General features: G+C 55.6%; 1 protein-coding gene across 6 annotated transcripts in view; it reads right to left on the reverse strand.

Moving 5' to 3' along the window:
• Positions 1-15,765, reverse strand: part of SH3PXD2A (SH3 and PX domains 2A) — a 233,736-nt gene that overhangs the window by 45,406 nt on the left and 172,565 nt on the right. For all 6 annotated transcript variants that reach the window (XM_082722448.1, XM_082722446.1, XM_082722447.1 and 3 more), the window contains one exon: positions 12,147-12,278. In XM_082722448.1, the coding sequence (XP_082578574.1) occupies positions 12,147-12,278 (132 nt within the window). The remainder of the gene's footprint in view (positions 1-12,146; positions 12,279-15,765) is intronic.

A 15,765-nucleotide genomic window follows, 5' to 3' on the forward strand; every position in this document is an offset into this window, starting at 1 on the left:
GCTTTCTGCAGTTCTCCAGGGCAACTCCTCAAAACATTTATTTAAAAAAGGGGGCGGGGGAGCCATCCCCAACCCCAACCATGAAATTCCATAACACTAATCATATTCCTTCTGTTACCAGCACCAGCCTGGAAAACACAGCAGCACCCGCAGTCCCATTGGCTTATGCAAATTGAAGGGGAGAGGGAGGCTTGGGATTGGTGGGATTGGCCCATCTTCCTCTTTTGCTTACCCCCGCCTTTTATTAGGGGAGAACACACACACACACACACACACACACACCCCTCTTTATGCTGCCATATAGCACAGAAACAGCTCTGCAAAGCTCAAGGCTTTCTCAGCTGTTCTTTCTCCGGAAATTTAATCTGCAAAGCATTTGGCCTTAAGAAGCCCATTCCAAAGGTGTCCAGGAGCCCACGAGCCCTGTGATCATCATTACAAACCCAGCCATGTTTGTAGCCAGTGACCCATTTGGCTGCTTAGGAGAGAGCTGGCTGAAGGCTTGCCAACATGGTCAGATTCCCCTCACCTGCTCCCTCCAAGCTGAAACTGGCTTTTTCTCGGAGCCCTGGGGGGTTAGAAGGGACCTTAGGAGCTCTGGAGCTCTGGAGATGGAAGGCCTGCTTCTTGCCTGGCTTTAGTAAAAGCATGATGGTCATGGGAATGGGGTGCTTGGTATCTGGAACACAGCTGTGGCCACTATCTTCACCCCTCATCCCGTTTCCATTCTGTAAGTGAGGAAAGATGATGCTCGGAGAGGTAAAGTGACTTGTGTGAGGTCACCTGGTTAGTGGGTAACTGAGCTCGGAACCTAGATTGATCGGAGAGCCTCTTCTACAAAGCCTGGCATTCCTTCCAGGAGGGCACACCAGCACCTGGCCCATTCCCACTGTGCCAAGTTGGCAATCCCTTAACCCAGTGGTTCGAGCGAGACATGGGTGGCTAGGACTGGGGGAAAGCCCCCCCCCCCCGGAGCACAGGGAGACCACGTGGCTGAGCCGGGCTTTGGAGAAGCCTGTAGACAACACTGTAGGTGCTGGTGCAGGGCCCAAGACCCCAGGCCTTGCTGCGGGTGCGTCCCGATCACAGCAGCTCCAAGCACGGTGAGCACGTTGAGCAGAGAGGAGGCTGTGGCCTCACAAGGGCGCCAGTTAGGACAGAAAACAAATAAGAAGAGAGTGTCCAGAAAGCCCGGAACCAGAGGCCCAGCCAACCTCAACAGCAGCCTCAACACCTTCCTGGGGAGGAGGAAGAAGGGCCAAGGAGAGCACAGCCCCTGGTCTGATGCGGGGAGACCCACAGCCAGCCAGGGGGACAGCCCAGAGAAGGGGCGTTGCTCAATGGCGGGGAGTCCGTATTCTCAAGTCGGGGCTTCCAAGATGATCTTACAGGAAGGAAGTCACCATGTGTGAAAAATCAGTCTGTTTCAATGTCCGGAGGTATAGGGTCGGGGCCGTGTAGGAAGCACTTCGGAGCCCGGAGCCTCTAGGTTTTAGCTTTCAGGCTGAGGGCCCAGGGTCAGGGGGCCTCAGTCAGTCGGGGGCAAGTTGGGGTGTGCCCAGCCTTGAGAGGGCGGCAAGGCCTCAGAGACCACTACCGCTGCAGGCACGGAGCACAGCTATGCCACAGCCTGGCCCTGAACTTGCCGTGTGACGCTGGGCAGGGGGATTCCCTTGGTTGGACTCTGTTCCTCCTCTGATAAAGGAGAGGTTCAGGCACCCGGTCAGAAATATCTCCCTCAGCTTGGTGGGAAAGGAAGGGGGAAAGCTCTCCTTCCCCTGACATTTGGGGCCCTTGAAGGCCCTTGAAACCCCTCCTTAGCCTGCTCATTGCTAGATGAATACCTTCTTGTGGGCCGCCTCGTGTGCTGTGGCATAATAACGCTGGCCCAGGCCCGCCCTCCGTGCCCTGGCAGGGTCACTCTGATTCACCCTGGTTCACCGAGCTTGCAGACCCTTCCTCCTTCCGCAACTTGCTCGAAGCCCAACTTCCCCAGGAGACTTTCTCGACCATGGAACAGAGGTGCTCCTGAACCCAAAGTATACACAGAAGCCCACAGCCTTCTGATCCTGCCCTCCTGTCCCCTCCGGGATACCGCCTAACCCAGCGACACTGTGCTGTCCGCCTCACGCTTGGCAGGTACGTATCAAAATGATCAACGTGCTGCATCTGGGCCTGTATCCTGCAGGTAAGAGGGAACCCTGAATGCCATCGCCCCAGCGACAGGAAGATAGGGATGGCTGCTTCTGGCCCACTGCTGCAGCTGGGGCTAGGCACGCCAGAGGGCACGCACAGGGCGCCTCCATGTGTGTCGATGGAATAAGCAAACCACACCATCTAGGAGCACTCCCTGCATGGAGGAGGTCACTCAAATGGGGCTAAGATCCATTTGATGTCATGGGGGAGGAAGAGTGAGGCAGGATGCCCATTCTTCCCTGGGTCTGGCCAGATGAGGGGAGGGGCCGGGACAGGTCTTTTTATTTGGACAAAGGGGAAAGCAGAGGGGTGCCTGGGTGGCTCAGTGGGTTAAGTCTCTGCCTTCAGCTCAGGTCATAGTCTCAGGATCCTGGGATCAAGCCCCGCATCGGGCTCTCTGCTTGGCGGGGAGCCTGCTTCCCCCTCTCTCTGCCTGCCTCTCTGCCTACTTGTGATCTCTATGTCCAATAAATAAATAAAATCTTAAAAAAAAAAAAAGTGGGGGGAAGCAGAGTGGGCTAGGGCCCTGCCCAACTCTACCCTCATACCCTTGGTCCTGCCCATCAGGGCCCTGGTGAGCAGGTTTCACAAATGCCTTTAATCCATCTATCCATGCAGTCCAGCCCTGCCGCCACGGACCAGGCTGAGCCAAAGCCTGGAACACGCACACAGCTCTTCTGCAGGAAACTTTCCTTTTGACCACTTTTCTCCTATTCCAGCCAAGGCTTTAGCAAGACCAATCTCTACTCTCCTGCTCTCTGTGGTCTGTGGAGCTCACACAGCAGAGCACTCTGGGGCTTGGTTCCCTAAAGAAGTAAAATCCACAAGCACAAGATGTGCAAACTTCCAGATTTCCAAAAACTGGAAAAATAGCTTATGTTGAAGTCCACACCCCACCTCTCCACTGTGCCACCTGGGGACAAGTCACTTGACCTCTCTGGGCTTCAATTTCCACCTTTGAGAGACAATGTCAACAATTGCCTTTCATCTTACCAATAAGTTCTACAAACTGCATGGTTCTGTATCTTGTAAAACATAAAATATTCTGATTCAGAAAGAAGTCACATTGGAAAAAATGTCCCAAATCCCCTACGGGCGGGCAGGAGCAGGCTGTCCCCAGGCAGCCTTAACCTCTTCAAGGGCACCCCCTGCTCACCTGGCCCCAGTGGGGAATGAAGAGAAGTCTTGCAGGCTTCAGACCACTGTCTTTAGAATGTCCCTTAAAACACAAGGTTCTGGGACATGGGAGATCCAAGGACCACTCAGGGCAATGCTGATGGGCCTGAGGTAACAGGAGAAAGGGATCTGCGCACCAATTTCGAAATCTTACTCGTGGCTTGCTCACTTTATGGCCCGTCCCTGGCAGACTCTTTCTCTTAGTTTGGCTTTCTCTCGCCTCCCATGGAGCCTGGGCCACTTCCCCACAATTTAGTCCAATAAAAGCTTAGGGGAGGCAAATGTATTTTAGCATGAGCCTAAAAAGTGCCTGGCTCAGAAGGGAAATGTGGAATTGGGGCTGAAACAATTAAATGAAACCAAAAAACCCCCCAAGAATTCCATATGGCACATTTTCAACGCACGTAGAAGGGATGCTGAGCGTTATGTGAGCCACGAGCGGCTCTCTGCTTGGTCCCAGTGAACACCAGTTCCCACCGAGCTTCCCAGGGCGACTGATTTAACTGGGTCACCCCGGCTTCCCCTGCCGTGATGCGACAAGGGAGTGTGGGTCAGCACTGGGAACGCAGAGGATGAGGTTATGGATTCTGAAAAGATGCTGATAGAGAGAGGGTGGTCAAGCCCGCTACCACGAGTAGTTACTGGAAACCCAAGTGCTGAGACCGTACTATCACCCGGCTGCGGGATCATCTGGGGAAAAAACAAGGGGTGATTTCTCAACCCAAATTCCCTGAGGTCCTGACAAATGATACTCCCCAGAAAGTGCCACAATCGCAGGGTGGAAATCTGTTATGTAAGGGTGGAGGGAATGCTGTGTGCGGAGCTCTTTCCCCACACTTTAGCCACACGGGGAGATCTGTCACTTCCACCAGCGACAAAGGCCACGTATGTTCATGTGTGTTGGGTACACCTAGTGGTACCTGCTCTCTCTGGGCTCCTGGGCCGGGGTTTGTCCAGGGAGGGGAGGGAGGTCACCCGTTGGCCACACTGCAAGACCCCTACCCGGGATGCGGTGGCTGTTAGACCTAGAACCACATGCCTAGGCCTGGTTCCACCTGGCCCCGCCTACTTTTCTGCCTTTACTCACCACCGCCCTCCCCAAACCAACTGGAGCACTTGGTTTCCTGGGTTCGCTGAGCTCCAGGCCTTCTCAGCAGGGAAGGCTTTCAGAGAGCCCTTCCCTGGCCGCACCCTATCACCTCCTCCCCCGGCTTATTCACAGTCATAGGGCCCCACTTCACGCAAGGCACTTTGCAAAAATCTCAAGTTATTTTTCTGGTTTCCTTGTGACTGTCTCACCACTCCATGGGAGCCCCAGGAGGGTGGGCCTTTGTTGGCCTCTTCGCCTCTGACCCTAGCCTGGCATTTAGTCAACTAGTTTGGATTTAGGGACGACAGATCACGTGAAGATGAGCCTCGCTCCGGTCTGGGCAGTGTGCGGTTTAAGTGTTCCCTTGGTGTCCAAGCCCAGAAAAGCAGCCTTTTGGAGATGCCCGTGAACAGACTCAGTGTGAACCTATTTGCGCCCCCAAAGTGGAAGGCAGCCAGGCATTGCCCTGGCGCAGAGAGGGGGGCAGCTGGCATCACTCGGGCCCTTGAGCTGGATTTCTGAGGTCGCTGCTACAACACACCTTTTGCTCCAAAACTGCCGTTTAAGAGTAATGGCCTTAGGACATGCTGGGTGCACAGAGCCAACATGCGGTCAGAGTGACCAGCTGCCCCGCTGGCCCCACCCAAGCAGGGGGAGGAGAGACACAGCAGTGCCCTGGTGGCCATGGTTCCCTGCACACCCTAAGCCATCTGGCTGCTGGCTCCAGGCAGGTGGTTGGCCCCTGCTGCCCTCAGTGCTGACAAGCCCTTGGACGCCTCCCTGATAACAGCCCATGCTGATCTCACTCGAGGAGTGATTTCCACTGCAGGTGTCCAGAGACACCTTCCCCTGCCGCCCTCCTCCCCGGAGCTGGACCACTTGCTTCCAGTGCCACCATGCTTGCATCCCTCTCTGGCTCAACAGCTTCCTGAGGCTTCCTTCTTCCTCCCCGCTCCACTGTGGCCCAGTGTCCCCTTTCTTCATCAGGACACACGTGCTGGAGGCGGCCAGACACTTGCCTTGGTCTCACCCCGGCAGGCCCAGCCTTCCACCTGGTATCCCCTCGTAGGGACCTGGAACTCCCTCCCCTCTCAGCCCACCTAACCCCCTCTCTCCAAGGCCCAGCTCGATGTCTCCAACTCCCATGAGGCTCCTACCGGCCTCCGTACTTCAGCTCTGTGCCCTGCAACAGAGCCACGGGGTGACGTCAAGCCAGTATGAGGGGGTCATGGGTAAGACACTCCTCTTCCCTCGGCCCTGCTTGAAGGTCACGGCCCTGTGAAGGTACTGCCTGTGGGTCACCAGTGGGAATTTGACTTTTGTCTCCAACTTTTCCTGTCACGGTCTGGGGCAAGGACAGTTACCCAAGCCAGGGCTCCAAAGGGGCAACTCTGGTCTCCAACATGGTTTCAGGGCTTCACTGCTCACAGTAAGCTCCCTGCTTGCCCAACCCAACCTCGCAAACCAGGAGGGCTGAGAGACTCCTCAGACACTATGAGTGCAACCCGTTCTCCGGCCCGACAGGGAAACTGAGGCCATAAGAGGAAAACTGGCCTGCCATGGGCCCCAGGATCAGTCTGTGGCGGGACTGCCCTTGTCAAGCAGTCTCCTGGCGACCACCACGTCCTGAGCACTTAGCGCGTGCCAGGCCCCGCACCAAGCACTGAATCCCTTCTGAACTGGCATACATCGACCCTCTGGCTGTAGACACAATTATCCCCATTTTACATGGAAGGAAACGGATGCTTAGAAGACGCAACTAACTTTCCCAGGCTCGCCACTAGACAGTACCAAGCCAAAATGAAAACCAGGCTTATTTAAGGTGAAGTCCCTATTTGTCATCGCTAGGCTATCCTGCAATCTCGTTCTCAAAACAATCTCGAGCCTGCAGTGAAGCAAGCTGGGCTCAGGGGGCCCAGGGGGAATGAGGATGCCAGCTTCTGCTCCAGGATTTATGCTCCGTGGCCCTTCCCCGTCCAGCCAGGTTCGTGAGGCAGGAACAACTGCAAAGCTGGAGACCGTCTTAGACCAGAATGGACTTTGCAATCGCTGGTGAGGCTGACTCAGCAGGAACATGCACGTGCCATACTTCGGAAGAGAAGAGAGGTCGGAGGACCCAGGCTCTCTGACAGCTGGGAAAGACCTCACGGGGGCCAGTTACCACAAGCAGATGGCGGCTGGTTCACTGGAACCAAACTTAAAAGGCTGTGGCAGAGCTAAGAGTGTTAGTTGACTTATCTGCAATGAAGGCTACAATTACCTGTCTTTCTAGAAACAGCCTATCCTGTCTTTATGGTGATAGCTCTTTTCTGCGGTAGCTTGGCAGTCTGAATGAGCAATCAGGTGGTTCCTTAGTAAGCCCATAATCGAAGCAGATGACACAGAAGCTTCCTCAGAGAAGCCTACGGAAGACATTAGCAAGTCGGAGAAGCTCCCCCAGCCTCACAGTACAGTCCGCCCCTTAAGGACCCAGCATGCTCAGGCCGATTAGAGTCTAAGCTGCAGAAAGGCAGAAACCTTCTGCCTTTCTGCCTTCTGCATGCCATCAGCACAGGGCCTGGGACAAAGGAAGTATTCGAAAGGAGGTATTGTGAAGTGAACGAATGCCTAGATAAATGAACGCCATGTAAATAGGTTTCTCCCTTATAAAACGCCCATACAGAATAAGTTATAACAATGTTCATCAGGAAATATCAAAGTTACTGAAGTGATCCATCCCTCCATGTTAAAAAGATTCCAACCCACAGAACACAAAAGGCTGGAGAATGCATTACCTTGGACAGTACACAATCACCAACACGACACACAAATCTGAGAGAAAAGCTTATTAGTTTGTCTTCTCTGTCAAGCAATACACGGCTACTTAGATGCCCCCTCCAGACACGCCCATGCACCGTGCATCGCTGACGCCCTTACATTTACCAGGAAACCAAGGGATTCCTACGTACCTCGCAAAGTCAGGGTAGCATTAGATCTTAAACCTAGTGTTCAGATTCCTGATTCTTCTTTTCTCCACCCCACACGCAGCTGCTAAACACATAACCTGGTTGGCAGCTCAGCACATTTTTGGGTACCTTACCCCTTGAGATCTCCTTTCTTTCAAACCTGCTCTCCCACAGCCCCCACCAAGGAGCTTGGCTAGGCAGCCATGCTTATGCCCCATGGGGCTTCTCCCGGACACAGCTGAGGGGCCTGGGGTAGGACACCTGATCGAAGGTCTGCCGAATCACTGGCCAGCCAGGAACCAACCAGATTGAGATTCGAACTTCAGATTTTGAACTCAGAGAACTGGAAGCTATACTGAGTGGGTGGCTGTTACCTCCACTGAAAAGCCCTGCGGTCTGGGCCGGACAGGCCAGCAGCAGGTGAATAGGCTGCTGTTTTAAGTGGAGAAGGCAAGCTGCTCTGCAGGGAAAAGTTCCCGGGGCGGGGGGTGGGGGCTCTCCCTCTACTTGGTACACTCCAGAGCAAGACAGAGACAAACAAGGCTGAGCTGGCTTGGCCCACTCTTTGGTTCCCGGTTCCTGTGAGGCTGGAACCAACCTAAGGTTCGGTAAGATTTTTCTGCAGCCTTTTAGGAGTCTCTTGAGCAAGTCTGAGTGGACTTCTGCCCTCTGCTCACTATTCAGTTGGGACTAAAGCATTGATTTTGAAATGAGATGTGTAAACGCCCCAAGGCTGAGTGTTCTCACCTGTACAATTTCTCACCTGGATGGACCAGTGGAGCTCAAAATTTCTTGCCAGCACAATGCTTTGTCTTAGTCCTATAACTCTGTGCCTCCAAGGAAGTATAAGAACTCCCAGTGTTTTCATGCTGGGGCCAGGAAAGAAACAAAGACTCCAAGAAGGAAAGCAGAGGCAGGAAAAGAATGAGCATCTGGTGACTCATAGCCCCATGTCCTCCCCGGGCCTCTAGTCCTAAGAAGAAGGAAGCAATCCTGGAAAGTTAGAGACAAGCTTTGCTCCACACAGAGACCAGAGTAGCTGGGATCCTGCCATCATTGTCCTGCCAGATGTCAGATCAGATTGTACCTGCTTAAAGCTGAAGCCAACATAGTCTTTGAGGCCTAAGAATGTCCCACAAAGCGGGCATCTCAGGTACTGCTGTCTGTGGAAAAGGGGGAGGGGTTCCCAAGCCAAGAGGTCAGTGGCTTGTCCAAACAAGCAAAGCTGTTCAATCTTTCTGCTAGATATGCCCCTGTTCATGAATGGAGAAAAGGAGGACTTTCTGGTTCAACCCCAGGCCCACTGCTTGGTCAAAAAGGCTTTCCCTGAAGCCACTCAGGTCGCACTTTGGGAGTCCATGACTTCTGTCCACCTACATTCACAGGAACAGGCTTGTCCTCAGTGTTCAGATGCTCTCAGCTGTGGCCTGGCCCCAAGTTCAAAGGAATAATTAACAAGCCAAATTCCCACAATTTATGACCACCATGTTGGAAAGCGGGACACAGAGCCACCCTTCTACAACGGCTGTTCCACGGAGACCTGGGGTCAACTCCCCCAGCCTGCAGTGTCACCAACTCATGGTGACCCTACTGGGGATGAGTCCATTCTCACTCTCCCCCTATGTCCTCTGTAGACGGTAGAGATCTCAGCTGTTGGACTCCAAGAAAATGACTTAACCGCTCAGCCTGTTACTTCAGCCACAAAATTTTTAAAGAGCCTTCTACCGCGTGGGGTCATTTCCTGATTCTAATAAAATGAGACATAACCCGCGGTACCAGGTGTTTACAGCTGACCGACTCTGAGTTGCCTTCTGTACACAACGCTCTTTAGACCAATGAGATCATAGAGCCCTGGCACAACCACACCTTCAAACGGCTCAGAGGCTGTGGTCCCAGCCTGCAGAGCCGGAGGCTGGTGGACCCCTCTATGGATCTTCTAGGGACTTCTGGCCTCCAGAGAAGGGGACGCAGGCAGAGTCCCCGCTCTCCCTGGGTAAGGCAAGGCCTTGGGGGGTGGGGATGGTGCCCCAAGGATTGGGAGTGGAAATGCCTTAACACGCCCACCATGTCCCAAGGTCAGAGGCCTAACAATTGGGTCTTTGTTACAGAGTTCAAAAGCCTCACTCACCACTCCTTCCAAAGCCAGCTTACAGGATGCACAGCACACCTCCCCTCCCCCACCTCAGCCATAGGGCTTCCATGAACTGCGAAACCACTGTCCCAGGGATCTGCAGTTTGGTCCTCCTGCTCTCTCCCCTCCACCCACTTAGTTTCTCTGGTTAAACTGGCGGTTCACCTCAGGCCCCCTGGTTTCTGCCAGCACCAGACAGTGTGGGTTTGCACGGTGGACAGAGCACTCCAGGGTCCCAGGGCAAACATCCGCTGCTGAGCAGCTCTGTCCACCAAAAGCAAAGATACAAAAGTCCTGGAGGTGGAGAGACAACCTGTTTGGGGAGGCTCTCTCTACCTGACACCCAGGGTCCCAAAGAGGCTCCCAGCCATGGCAGTTCAGAACTTCGAAGAGGGCTCATGAGGTCATTACTCCAAATCCTCTTTCTAAGCAGCCACCAAATTATCTCCATTGTACAGAAGGGTTAACTGAGGCCCAGAGGGATCAAGGGACTTGCAGCCACCCAGCCGGTAGGTGGTGGGCAGAGTCCTGCTTCTGGGGACAGTGGCTGTCTCAGAGGGTCTGGGTGTCAGACGGCGGAGTCAGGCTGCTTGAGCCCCTCACACAGCCATGAGGGACTCCTCAGGAGCGGAGGGGTCTCTATGCTTTCTCCAGGCCCTCACTGTGTCAAGCCCCGCCCGCCCCCCCTCCCCAACTAGGCAAGGCTTCCAAGGAGTCCTAGAATCCTGGGTATGGGATAGGAAGGTAGAGGGAGAACATCCCTGGGAATCAGAGGTTCAGAGCATGTTGACTTCCTTTTGTGTGGGGTCTTCTCCACCCTGGCCAGTGGCTGGTGCCCAGAACCTTGGAGGCCAATAGCGGTGCTGTTGACACAAGGCAAGGCAGGAAGCAGGAGGGTCTCTAAGCCAGAACTCTACTTCTGAGCAGCCCTGACCTTATACAGAGAAGTGAGACCATTTCCCCTTGGAACAAGCTCCAAAACATTTATCTCTCCGCTGGCGCCTCCAATTCCACCATCAGAGATCCCTTCCTTTGGGTCTGGAGGTGCTCAGGGTTTCCAAAGCCAGGCCCCTGTGACAACTCTAGCTTCCTGGGGGCGGGGGTAGGAGGTAGATGGGGTGAGGGGTGGCGACAGGTAGGTAGGGCTGGTATGAGGGCAAAGGTGTGCAGGTAGGAGACCAGTGTGGGCACCTGGGGTGAAGGGCTCAGGCCTTAGGCTAGCAGTGTGGCTCTGCCGGGCGGGGACAGCCTCTGCCAACTACCCTGCCCATTACTCCAAGCACAAGGACAAAGCCTGACCTCTCTGAAAGGTCTGTGAAAACCCCAGACCCAGAGGCCCAGGAGTCCCAACCTAAGATGGCATCACAGCACTGTTCTCAGGGAGCACAGTTCCTGGGCCTCCTACAGCAGGAGCCTGAGCTCACCTCCCCCAGGAGGTCTGCTGGGATTTCCTCAGCATCTCTACCTTGACTTGCTGCCCACAGACATAGGAATTGGGGATCCAGGAATGTCCCTGTTCTGCTTTCACCCTCAGAGGACTCACGTCTCATCAGTCTGTCTGCGCCTCAGTTACTCTATCTGTAGTATGGGTACAATCATCTTCTGGTCTTCTTCCTTTCAGGGCTCACAATATTGGAAGGGAACAGAGTAGGACAGGAAAAGGAAAACAGGCCCCTCCCCTCTGGGAGTGTCCAAACACTGCCCAAAGAGGATCCTGTACAGGGGAGCTTCCCCTGTAGCTAACTGAAACCAAAACAAAACAGCCCAGGAACCAATTCAAGCTCCAGCAGCATGCGGGCAAACTGCTGCTGGACATCTCCCGCAGCTCACACTGACTGATTCAGGCCCTCCTCTCCCCACCTGCACAGATGCCAGCTGCACTTGTGGTCCCGGTGAGGACCGTGGAACCAGTAGCTCCTGGAGAACCACGGGCGGGGCCCCAGATGAGACAAAGCCTCAGCTCCCAATGATAGGGAGGCTGCCATAGGGCCTTCCGCGGCCCCCTTCTTCCCGTCCGGATCCTCCTCCCAAGTCCTAGTGGCCTTCAGCTCTGCAGGGGGCAGTCAGCTCACCAGACAGCCGCTAGCCAAACCCCACAGGCCTAGCCTTTCCTGAGACAGCCCGCCGGGGGCCCATGAACCGCGGCCCCCACACTGACGTCACGGCCGGCCTTCCCCACCAGCTAGCTGGCTTCTCTGGCCCCTGCCGGGACCCTAGCTTGGAAAATGGCACCAACGGGGGAAGCCACGCGAAGGCGCCCTTGAGCCAGGAGCTACCTTCCCTGTGGCCTCGGTGGGCATGGGGACCACCGAACAGGGGCCGGGCCGTTGTACCGGCTTCTGCCGCCCTGGCCTTGCGTGCTCACAAGCCGGTTCATTCCCCCGAGCCGGGGAGACATTCTTCCACCACCAGGCAAAGTGCTGGCCTGCGGCCCAAACCAACAGGGGAAACTTTGGCCTCCTCAGCCCTCTCCCCCACCAGATGGAAATAACGTACAGCTGCAGAGGTGGGGGAGGAGGGAGAGAACAAAACCAGCCAGACGTCCATCTGTCCGTTTGTCCCTCTGTCCGCCCATCCCGGGAGTCAGGCCGCCCATCTGGGTACTCACCGCTCTCGTTCTTCTCGATGACATCCACCACCTCCCCGGCCTGGAGGCTCAGCTCCGAGTTTTCCTGCTTCTTATAGTTGGACACCACCACGTACTGTTCCAGGATCATGGGCTCGGCGTTGGTGTCGGCACCTGGCGAGGGCAGAAAGCACGCGGTGAGCCAGCGGCCGGCCATGGCCCCGCGGCCGGGGCGCCCCCTGTCCATCGGGGGAGGCTGCTCCGTCGCCAGCGCCGCTCCGAGGGGCCGCCCGTAGCCAGGGCTCGCAGCTCGCCGGGCCCCAAAGACAGGCCATATAGCAAGGCCCCACACCGGCCCGCTGCGCCGCGGGGACCGGGGGACATGGGGAGCTGGGCTGGAGTGGGGGGGGGACAGCTGGGGACAGGCGGAGGCCCCGGGAAACGGGAAACGGAGAGGAAGAGCCCGCCGCTGCGATGAGTCAGGCACAGCCCGGCACGAGCGAGCGGGAGGAGAGGCCTGGTGCGGACGTGGTCTCCCCAGACCCCTCGGCTGGCAGGGGCGGGACGGGAGGGCCGCCCATGAGAGCTGAGGCCGAGCAGAGGAGAGAAAGAAAGGCAAGGCAGGGAGGAGGGCTTGTGCCTCTCCCCCAGCCCCTGTGAACCCAGAGGAAAAGAGAGGCAGCGGTCCTCCCCTCGGGAGGGAGAGGGAGCAAGCAGGAGAGAAGTCTCCACAGCCCGGGCCCAGGCGAGAAGTCAAGAAGGTTTGAGACCGCCAATCACTGGGGTTTACTCGCAACCCTTAAATAGAAACACATGAGACCCATCGAATGAGGAGCCAGGGGTGGAGGCAGGGGAGGGGGAGGAGGGCTGAGACTGTTTACTTGAAACCCAAGAAGAAAGTCCCAGCGCCAGCAGCCAGGCGAGCCCAACCCGCCCCCCGCCAACTTTTCCTCAAGTTCGGCTCACCACGGCGCTGCCACTGAGCCCAGGGGCCTGGTGCAGACACAGGAGGCTGAGGCCAGCTTCACTCCAGCCTGGCTGCTGCCCTCTGGCCACACGGAGACTGATTCAGTCGCCCTCTACCTTTTAGTGCTGGATTTTGTGGTCAGGCTTTGGGAAGCCTCCAGCTGCCCCTGGCAGTTGAAAGGTCAAAGATGGGGCTCTGCAGAAGGAGGGCGGATGGGCTAAAGGCTCCGAGAGATGGGGACAAATATCTAAGACAGGGCATGTCCTGCTAGGAGCTGAAAGGAACCATAAACCAGAGACCTATTGGTCACCTCCTACAGGAAGCCTTCCCAGACCAGCCACAGCCCAAAGGGAATTCCAAGCACACTTTATGTGTCTACCACCCTATACATATGTCAATCTCCTGGAAGGCTAGTGGATTCACACCACCTACATGGCTATAGAAATGGCTGAGAGGGTCCCTAGGCTCCCTTGATGCTTTGGCCTACAGTAACATTCCTTACACACCCGAGTCTAACTCAGTACATGTTTTGTGTCAGGCACGTAGCCTGTCCCGTTTTATCCTCACCACAACCCTTCTACCTTCCCATTTCACCAAAGACAATTCAGAGGCCCAGAGAAGGCAAGAGACTTGCCTCAGCACACACAGCTGCTATGAAGAGAACCAAACTCACCGAGGGTTTTACGTTCAAGCCCATCTCTCTTTCCATTAAAGAACTGCCTCTATGATTTCTGTTTCCAGACACCCATTCTTCTAGCACAACGATCTTCTACTTGGCTCCACAGAATTGCCTGGGTGGGGGCGCTTTTAAAGAATACCGAAGCCTGGGTTCTACCCCCAGAAGTCCAGATTTAACTGGTCCGTGTTTTTTGGACACTGCACCCCCGTGGTTCCCAGGTGCAGCCAGGGAGCAGAGGCACTGCTTAGACCAGGGCAGGGAGCAAGGGAAGGAAAGAAACCCAGTGCCCCACAGTTTTCTCCCAAGAGGTGGGGGCCCTGTAGCCCCAGCTCAGCCCTCTGGAGCCCCAGAAGGGACCCTGTCCCTACTGAGCCCTGCCACATGGATCTGCACATGCACAGCCCCAGGCAGCTCCACCAGAGCTGGGATCAGATTTCAGGCAGAAATGCAACCAACAGCTGGGCAGCGGGACCAGCCCACTCTGTGGGGATGGAGCCAGGTCTGCGCCTGTTGCTGCCAGCCGGAGAGGGGCAGCACTGGGCATGGAGCTGACAGCAACTGCCTCCCACTGTGCCCCTGGGGGGACGGCAGTGCCTCTGTGGCCAAAAGCCCCTCTTCAGTGAACCTAAGGCAAAAAGGCCCAGCCCCTGCACTGTGAGATACAGGGGCTCCCTATAGTTTGTGGGAAAGGCAAACTCAGGCTACAAACTCCCAGTGAGTTAGAGAGTTTCCAAATCCCAAGAGCCCCGATGATTCCAACAATTAACAGCAGACTCTTCGGTGCTCACTGATGGATCCACACGATGCCAAGCACCTGACCACATCATTCTGTTGTCTCATTGGATGCTCAAAACAACCCTACGTGGTAGGTTCTATTAGAGACCCATTTTTATACATAGGCAGAATGAGGCTTATGAGGGTAAGTTTTCCCAAGGTCACACAGCTGGGACTTAAACCCACACTCACCAGACAGGGGGTTGCTTATGTTCTGAACTTCTACTATATGCCACCTGCAGAGAGCCACTGATCCCTGGCTCCCAGAGGGACCCTGCCTCACCCTATCTCCAGGCCTTGGCCTTGTTTTCATTAAACTGGAGTGTGGGTTCCTTGTTGACTGGTGCTCCGTCTGTCTGTTCAGCAGGACACCGGGCCCATTAGGTAGCAGGCATTCAGCAAGTGTTCGCAAAATGAATGAATGAAATAAACAGGCAGACGGATGAACGGAGTGATTTAGTGGTTTGTTTTGAGCCACTAGAGCTAAACCAGGCAGGGCCTCACCTCTGACATCTGGGAAAACCAGACAACTGTGGAAAGAGGAAAAGGGAGATGGAGAAACAGAGGCACAGAAGAGCAAGGACTGTTGAGTTTGTGGCCAGGAGCTGCTGAAGAGGACAAGCTGGGGTGCTGGGGAGTGGAGAGACCTTAGCTTACTTTAATCCAAGCCAAGGAAATCTGAGGCAAGATTTCAAAGAGGAGAAAAATCCCGCCCCCGCCGCGCTGGCCCTCCCAGCCCCTTGGAAACTTGGCCTAAGCGTTCTGAAGACTGACGTTTTGGGACCCAGGTAGAAAAGAGAATGTTCTCCAGGGATTCCAGAGCACGGAAGACAGGCGGTGGCACCTCTTGGAGGCTGTCCCAAAGGCTGTGGGACAGAGAGAGGGACACACAGACAGACACTCTGCCCTCCTGGCTGCTCTCCCCTCCCCTAGCACGGGCAGACTCCCAGCTCCTCTCTGGCATCTGCCTCTCAGGACGTTGCCTGCCCAGGACTGCCCAGGCAGGCGTGCGCTGCGAGCAGGTATCCAGATGAGAAAGCACTGGGCAGGCGGGGCCGGTGGGTGATGTCATCCCACAGAGGCTGTTCTGGATCTCCTCCCAGCCAAGGCCTGGAAAATTGGGGGCTGGAGGAGTCAGCCCAAAGTAGGAGGGAGGGGCAGGGCCATGGATGAATCCTCCAGCCTCTAGACGGGAAGGGTCTGACAGAGGCACAGAGAAGGACTCTACCCCTTCTAGAGAG

This window comes from Mustela nivalis, assembly GCF_964662115.1.
Source record: "Mustela nivalis genome assembly, chromosome: 2".
In the NCBI taxonomy this organism is placed as follows: domain Eukaryota; kingdom Metazoa; phylum Chordata; class Mammalia; order Carnivora; family Mustelidae; genus Mustela; species Mustela nivalis.